Genomic DNA, 8,546 nt, shown 5'->3' with positions numbered 1-8,546 from the left:
CACCGTCTTCACTGGGCCCTAAAGAAGAGAGAGAGGTAAAGTTGAAAGGTTAAAGTCAAGCTGGGTTGTATGCTCACAATATCAGTTACCACATCCTTCTCTGCACAACTTCCTCTGTCTCTAACACCTCTGGAGGACAGGAACTATATCGGACCTTAGTATCATTCCCTCCTCACGACCAACAATAACCACTCACCGACGGATGGAGAACATTCTGTTGAATTGGGCTGGGAGTCGCCCAGGAAGAAGCTTTCCCATAGGCATGCCGGGGAAACTCTCACTCGCCACACCCGCCTTCGGACTAGACAGCAGGATCCCGCATCTGATGAGTCCGCACTGTACGGAATCTATTGCCGCAAAGAGCCGCTTGTGATAGCCGTGCAGGCAAGGAGGGGAAAGGAGGATACAGGAGGAATGTATCATATTCAGAATATTGCCTGTTGCCTGTACAAAATAATTACCCTGATTCTCCATACACTATACACATTTCTGCACATATAAAACAAAACAGTTATGTGTGTGAATGTGTCACTGACAAAGACCAGAGAGGCGCAGTCTGTACAGAAGTCTGGAACAGGAGACTCAGTCTAGTATAGAAGTCTGGACCGAGAGGACTCAGTCCATGTACAGAAAGTTCTGACCGACAGAGGCCTCAGTTCTGTATAGAAGCTGTGACCGAGCAGGCGCCAGTTAGTACAGAAGTCTGGACCGAGAGCCAGTCTGTACAAATCTGCGACCGAGAGCTCAGTCTGTACAGAAGTCTGGACAGAGGGCTTCAGTCTGGTATAGAAGCTGCGACCGAAGGCTCAGTCTGGTACAGAGAATCTCTGGACAGACGTGAGGCCTCATCGTATAGAAGCTGGACCGAGAGGCTCAGATCTGATAGAAGCTGGACCAGAGGACTTCAGTCTGTATAGAACTGGACCGAAGGCTCAGGTCTGGTATAGAAGCTGGACCAGAGAGGCTAAGTCTGGGTACAGAATCTGCGGACCGAGAGCCAGCTGGTACAGAACTGGCACCAGAGAGGTCAGTCTGTACAGAATGGTCTGGGACCGAGAGGCTCAGTCGGTACAGAAGTCGGACAGAGAGCCATCTGTATAGAAGTCTGGGACCGAGAGTTCAGTCTGTATAAGAAAGTCTGGGACGAAGCAACGCTCAGTCTGGCTATAAAGTCTGGGTTTGAGGATACTAACGCAGGGCCCAAAGTCTGGTACAGAAGTCTGGGACCGAGAGGCTCAGTCTGGTACAGAAGTCTGGGACCGAGAGGCTCAGTCAGGTACAGAAGTCTGGGACCGAGAGGCTCAGTCAGGTACAGAAGTCTGGGACCGAGAGGCTCAGTCTGGTACAGAAGTCTGGGACCGGGAAGCTCAGTCTGGTGCAGAAGTCTGGGACTGAGACGCTCAGTCTGGTGCAAAAGTCTGGGACCGAGATGCTCAGTCTGGTATGGAAGTCTGGGTTTGGGAGTATACTAACGCAGAGGGCGATGAGGAAAGAGAGATATGACTCATAGATATTAAAAGAGAGGTGAGTGTGTGCGTGCCTGCGTGTGGAGGGCAGGGGGTTACTAACGAGGCGGGCGAGGAGGTCTTCGAGATAACTAACGTCAACAGTGAGGCAGTGTGTGTATGTGTGCGCACATGCATGCCTGTGTGTGAGTGTGTAGAGAGATGAAGGGTACTAACGAGGAATACGATGTGAGCATAGAGGTGGATGCCCAGTTGGATGCCATTGACGATCTTCTCCCGTGCCCAGCGAGGGATGCCAAAGTTAGCTATCAGAGCCATGACGGGCACCGCGAAAAACCTGCCAGAGGGAGAGAGAGGAGAGAGAGTTAATGAGGGAGAGAGATTAAGAGAGAGAGAGGAGAGAGAGATAGGGAAGGGGGAGATTGAGATATGTAAATGAAGGAGGAGAAAAAAAGGAATATGGTGGAATAGTGACAAAAGGAAACGAGAGGGAGAGGCGGAAGAGTGAGGACAGATTTAAGACGAGCAAGCGAGAAGTGGAAAAATAAGGGAGACGGGGAGTTTATTGGGRYRAATGKTTTTTAGGGMAWGAAGTTGATGAACCTGACAGAGACAAACTGCATGCAGAGAGTGAAGGGTTGTAGGGCGATGTCCTCTCACCAGAGTGTGTATGCCGTGAAGAAGGGGATGTAGAAGGATTGTTTCTCAGGGTAGTGTTTGAGGGAGATCAGGACGGCGTAGCAGAACCACACGTAGGCCAGCAGCTGGAGACCCATCAGACCGTAGCCCGCCGGGCTGTCATATGCATACAGCACRTCACCTGGGTCAAAGAACTGAGACACAAACACACTTACAACGTCATACAACCACTCTAATGGACCGCACCCTACTAATCAACCTACTAACTTTACCCTCAAATAGCAGAGAGGTGTATTACAATACGTTCCCCAGCATGTGTTGTAACAGTCTGTGGTTTGCTGACATGTTGGGATGTGAAATCTACTCGTTTTCGTTGGTGAGTGTGTCTACAAGTGTGTGCGTATGTGTACACATGTATGTATGTTTGTTTGTGTGTTTGTGCGTCATTGACACTTCTCTACAACTGGGTCATTGACAGTGCCTCTGCTTGCGGGCTATGTATTCAGTTTCCCAGGCCAGAGACTGGATATCATTGGTCAAAAAGGGTTACCCTCTGTCGTCCCCTGCATTATGTATGTACAAGCCCAGTGCTAGGCACCGACAGGCTGGGTAAGAAACTCCTATCCCTTTATACTACAGTACATCAGGAGTAGGCCCCTTTAATTTCACCTTTATCTTACCAGGAGGTCCCATGATATGTGAACCTCATTTCAAAGAGGGACCCATCCTAAATTATAGCAAAGCACATTTTACACTTGTAATGGAGTTGATTCTGTGATCCATGCTCAGCTGATGAGTAACCGTGCCCGAGACCTAAAGACTAGCTCCTAGAGCTAATACCTAGGCTTCAACTCAGTAGGCTAACATAGTGTTGTGGGACACAGGAATCCCCGGTTGAAACTTAGACCGTCATACACTGGTCCTTCACGTATAGCATGGACAGTAGGAGTGTAGCAGCAGAAGTTCTGTAGTGTAGACTGCAGTACCTCTGCCTCGTATATGAAGAGYATGATATAGGTGACGGTGTAGACTGTCATGTAGATGGACAGCTTGACAGAGCCACTGTGGCTGATCCTCGCCCTGACAGAAACGGATACACACAGGGGGGTTAGCTTTCACACAGACAGATGAATACACACACACACACTCTCTCTCTCTCTCTGGGCTGCTGGTACGAGTTAGAAGGAGTAAGACAGAGAGACTGGGATACTGGTGCGAGTTAGAAGGAGTAAGACAGAGAGAGACTGGGCTACTGCTACAAGTTAGAAGGAGTAAGACAGATAGAGACTGGGCTACTGGTACGAGTTAGAAGGAGTAAGACAGAGAGAGACTGGGCTACTGGTACGAGTTAGAAGGAGTAAGACAGAGAGAGACTTGGGCTACTGTACGAGTTAGAAGGAGTAAGACAGAGAGACTGGGCTTACTGGGTACAAGTTAGAAGGAAGTAAGACAGAGAGACTGGGCATCTGGTAGCGAGTTAGAAGCGAGTAAGACAGAGAGACTGGGATACTGGTACAAGTTAGAAGGAGTAAGACAGAGAGAGACTGGGCTACTGGTACGCAGTTAGAAGGAGTAAGACAGAGAGAGACTGGGCTACTGGTAACAAGTTAGAAGGAAGTAAGAATAGAGAGACTGGGCTACTGTTTACCGAGTTAGAAGGAGTAAGACAGAGAGACTGGGCTAGTGTACGAGTTAGAAAGGAGTAAGACAGAGAGACTGGGAATACTGGTACAAGTTAGAAAGGAGGTAGACAGAGAGAGAACTGGGCTACTGGTACGAGTTAGACATGAGTAAGACATGAGAGACTGGGCTACTAGTACAAGTTAGAAGGAGTAAGAAGAGAGGACTGGGCTAACTGGTACGAGTTACAAGGAAGTAAGACAGAGAGACTGGGCTACTAGTACAAGTTAGAAGGAGTAAGACAGAAGAGAACTGGGCTACTGGACGAGTAGAATAAGACAGAGAGACTGGCTACTGACGAGTTAGAAGGAGTAAGACAGAGAGAGACTGGGCTACTGTTACGAGTTAGAAGGAGTATAGACGAGTAATCAACTAAATTAGGAGAGAGAAAAAGACTGGGCTACTGTTACGAGTTAGAAGGAGTAAGACAGAGAGAGACTGGGCTACTGTAGAGTTAGAAGGAGTAAGACAGAGAGAGCTGGCGCTACTGGTACGAGTTAAGAAGGGTAAGACAGAGAGAGACTGGGCTACTGGTACAAGTTAGAAGGAGTAAGACAGAGAGAGACTGGGCCTACTGTAGCAGTTAGAAGGAGTAAGACAGAGAGAGACTGGGCTACTGGTATAAGAGTTAGAAGGAGTAAGAGAGAGAGACTGGGCTACTGGTACAAGTTAGAGAGTAAGACAGAGAGAGACTGGGCCTTACTATGTTCCGAGTTAAAGGAGTAAGACAGAGAGAGACTGGGCTACTGACGGTTAGAAGGAGTAAGACAGAGAGAGACTGGGCTACTAGTGAACAGTGTAGGAAGGAGTAAGACAGAGAGAGTGGCTGGAGGATTTAATAAATCAGCCAGCAAGCAGTTAGACTGACATGTCCTCTAGGGTAGAGGGTGTTATTAAGGCTTGGGACAGCTACTGTAGCTCTGACCCTGAACCATAAGTGAGACGGCCTGGAGACACACACACAAACACACTCCCTACCTGGTGACAGTAAGCCTTTCCCCAGCAGGATCAGCATCAGCAGGAACACCAGGAAACTGACAGAAGAACAGGAATTTCCCTAGGAGAGAGAGGAGAGAGAGCAAGAAGAGAGAGCGAGAGAGAGCAAGAGCGAGAGAGAGAGAGAGAGAGAGAGAGAGAGATGGTGAGAGGAGGGAAGAAATGAGAACCCCCACAGAGTGAAAGAAAGATTACTGTAAGTAGGTTTAGTAATCTGAATATGTACATCATACCAGAACCTGAAATCAGGTCACTCACTCACTCCAGCACCGCTCACACTCAGCTTGCACACACACCAATAAGGATAACACTCATCTCTCGTGAGCACTCTCTTGCACTGCATGGGTTGTGTGGGAAAGTTTCTGCTTTACATCCTTTATCAGTGTGTTTCTGCATTACATCTCTTTATCAGGGTGATTTCTGGATTACATCCTTTATCAGGGGTTTCTGCTTTTACATCCTTATCAGGTGATTCTGCATTACATCCTTTATCAGGGTGATTCTGCTTTACATCCTTTACTCAGGTGATTCTGCTTTACATCCTTATCAGGTGTTTTCTGATTACATCCTTTATCAGGGTGTTTCTGCTTAACATCCTTTATACGGGTGTTTCTGGATTACATCCTTTATAGGGTGATTCTGCATACAGTCTTTATCGGGTGTTTCTGGATTACATCCTTTATCAGGGTGATTCTGGATTACATCCTTTATCAGGGTGTTTTCTGCTTTACATCCTTTATACGGGTGTTTCTGCATTACATCCTTTATCAGGGTGTTTCTGCATTACATCCTTTATCAGGGTGGATTCTGGATTACATCCTTTATCAGGGTGTTTCTGCATTACATCCTTTATCAGGTGTTTCTGCTTTACATCCTTTTCAGGGTGTTTCTGCTTTACAATCCTTTTCAGGGTGTTTCTGCTTTACATCCTTTAATCAGGGTTTTTCTGCTTTACATCGCTTATCAGGGTGTTTCTGCTTTACATCCTTTATAAGGGTGTTTGTGATGATCAGACTCACCCATTATCTTGAGACTGCCGTTGCCCACTCCATCTCTGGCATACAGGCCCCAGTAAATACAGTGGAACAGAAGGCTGACAACTGATGGGAGGAGGAGGTAGGAGAGGGAGAGAAAGAGAGAGGGATATTTCACTGTTCTGCACTGCAGAGCTGCATATAGCAGCAGCAGTCCTACCCTACACAGAGACAGGGAACTATCTGTATGGTGCTGAAGCCGTGGTTAACATCTATGATAATCAGAAGGAGTCATTACCATGTCTGAGATGCCAACAACTGCAGTGTGTGAGTCAGATGGTGATGCTGCTGCAGCCGGCCGCCTGTGGGTGTGTGTGTGTGTGTGTGGAGTTGTGGTCCACACTCACCCTCTACACCAGCCGCAGTCATAAACATCTTATATGTCGTATGGAGAAGCTGCCTTCCTTTCAGATTATCTAGGAGAAATAGAGAGTGAGAGACAAATAAAGAGAGATATGAAGAGGAAAGAGACAYATGAAGAGGAAAGAGAGATGAAGAGGAGAGAGAGAGACAGATGAAGAGGAGAGAGAGATGAAGAGGAGAGAGAGACAGATGAAGAGGAGAGAGAGAGACAAATGAAGAGGAGAGAGAAAGACAGGTGAAGAGGAGAGAGAGACAGATGAAGAGGAGAGAGAGAGACAGACGAAGAGGAGAGAGAGAGACAGACGAAGAGGAGAGAGAGAGACAGATGAAGAGGAGAGAGAGAGACAGATGAAAAGAGAGAGAGCGGTGGGTTAGAGGGGAAAGATGCCGTGACAGAGACACAAAAACAGAGATGGTAATGTAAAGAGAAGGATAGAGAATGAGAGAGAGGGGAGTGGTGTATTAGGCATTAGTATGTGCAGCAGGAGTCTGTGTGTTTGTAGACACATGGGCTGTATTATCTGAGAAGATACTCTCCATATTTTAACTCTGTCACATCTGCCTTCCCTTCATCTGCCCCACTTTACTTTCCCCGGCTGGTTTCTACATGTTCAGCCCTAATGACAAGTTCCTCCACTCCTCCACCAGAGAGGGGCCACCTTCCCTCATTCCAGAAAGACATGCCCCCATGACTCCATAATGACAAGCTCCTCTATTCCTCTACCTCTATTCCTCTACTCTTTGTCTTCATTCCAGAAAGGACTAGCACTAATTCTTACGTTTGGTGCATTGGTGCATTAATGCCAATGAGACATTTGTGTGAAGATGGGAGTTAAGAGCAGAGATCTCAGGTTAGGATTGGCTGCTAAGTGCTTTTCTGGTGTGAGGAAGACGTGATCTGATCTTGTTCCTCAGGCACTTACAGGCAAAATAACATGAGAGGATGAAGACCAGGGAGAAGATAACCAGGAATGTGATGTCAGTTTCCAGGATCCCTGAGAATAGAGGCATGGGGTTAGGGAGAGGTAGAGAGAGGTAGAAAGAGAGAGAGAGAGGTAGAAAGAGAGAGGTAGATAGGTAAAGAGGTAGAGAGAGAGAGAGAGGTAGAAAGAGAGAGGGAGAGGTAAAGAGGTAGAGAGAGAGAGAGGTAAAGAGGTAGAGAGAGAGAGATAAAGAGGTAAAGAGAGAGAGAGAGAGATAAAGAGAGAGAGAGAGGTAAAGAGAGCGGTAGAGAGGGAGAAAGAGAGGGAGAAATGGAGGGTGAAATCGAAAGCGCGAGAGAGAGGGCAGATAGAGGGTGTGAGATGGTGATGAGAGAGAGGGAGAGGGAGGGGAAAAGAGAGAGTGACAGAGAGAGACAAAAAGAGAGAGGTCATTAGAACATCATAATAAAAGAGTAGCTTAATAATGTCATTTTCTAAACTGAGTCCATTTTCCTTTTTACCCATTCCACTCATGTTAATCCATCATCATTAATTCATTCATCCATTCCTTCGTTATAATAATTTGTTCATTTTAATATGCTTTATTGGCCGTGTTAAATAGTGTTGGACGAGCCATTAATGTTCATTCTGTAATCTGTGTCGTTCTCACCAAACTCGTCTGCAGAGAAATGCTGTGTCCAGAAAGACTGGCCATTGGTCAGCTTCATCTCGTACTCCAGCTGCAAACCTTCCCCCTGTGAGACAGAGACAGAGACGGAGAGGGAGAGAGAGAGGATGAGAGCGTGGAGTTAGATGGAGCGACAGTGAGCGCACAAAGAGCTCATTTCACAGAGAGGAGTTCAAAGCCTCTGGAGTTTGTGTTGTTGTACTGTAAGTGAGAGAAAAAAACCTTTGATTTCATCTGCCAGCCAAGACTCGATCTCAGTACCTCCATCAGAAAAGTGAGAAGCATGAAGCGTGCACTGTCACAAAATCAATACTAGCCAGGCAGGACTGGGAGAGAGGGAGAGAAAGAGAGCAGTGAGGAGACAGGCAGGACTGGGAGAGAGGGAAAGAGACATTGAGAGACTGAGAGCAGTGATAGGAGACATGCAGGACTGGGAGAGAAAGAGAGAGACATTGAGAGACAACAGTGAGAGGAGACAGGCAGGACTGGGTTGGAGGGAGAGAGAGAGACATTGATGAGAGACAGAGCAGTGAGAGGAGATGAAGTGACGCAGAGAAAGAAGGCCACAGTAAAGGACAGATTCAAAGAGTGAGTGAACAAGAAAGAGTAAGAATGAGAGAAAGAGGTGAAGAGAAAGACAGAGAGAGTAAGAACTGAGAGAGGGTGGAAGGCATGTATTATATTGGCAGTGTGCAGGCGGGGTGAGACGGGGAGAGTCCCTGGGGCCACGTGGGCCGGAGACAGAGCTTTAACTTCA

At 47.2% G+C, this 8,546-nt stretch overlaps 1 protein-coding gene across 1 annotated transcript in view; it reads right to left on the bottom strand.

Annotated features, from left to right (window-relative positions):
* Positions 1-1,305: 1,305 nt before the first annotated feature.
* The window catches only part of LOC111958602 (transmembrane protein 145-like), a 30,183-nt gene continuing 22,942 nt past the window's right edge, over positions 1,306-8,546 (bottom strand). Inside the window, exons 6-14 of the mRNA XM_023979865.3 lie at positions 7,772-7,856; positions 7,102-7,173; positions 6,163-6,231; positions 5,801-5,881; positions 4,764-4,842; positions 3,092-3,185; positions 2,127-2,299; positions 1,679-1,803; positions 1,306-1,451 (exon numbers count right to left, since the gene is read on the bottom strand). Coding sequence (XP_023835633.1) covers positions 1,306-1,451; positions 1,679-1,803; positions 2,127-2,299; positions 3,092-3,185; positions 4,764-4,842; positions 5,801-5,881; positions 6,163-6,231; positions 7,102-7,173; positions 7,772-7,856 — 924 coding nt within the window. The remainder of the gene's footprint in view (positions 1,452-1,678; positions 1,804-2,126; positions 2,300-3,091; positions 3,186-4,763; positions 4,843-5,800; positions 5,882-6,162; positions 6,232-7,101; positions 7,174-7,771; positions 7,857-8,546) is intronic.

The sequence above is a fragment of the Salvelinus sp. IW2-2015 genome, linkage group LG35, assembly GCF_002910315.2.
Source record: "Salvelinus sp. IW2-2015 linkage group LG35, ASM291031v2, whole genome shotgun sequence".
In the NCBI taxonomy this organism is placed as follows: Eukaryota; Metazoa; Chordata; class Actinopteri; order Salmoniformes; family Salmonidae; genus Salvelinus; species Salvelinus sp. IW2-2015.
This window is presented reverse-complemented; position numbering and strand designations above follow the sequence as displayed.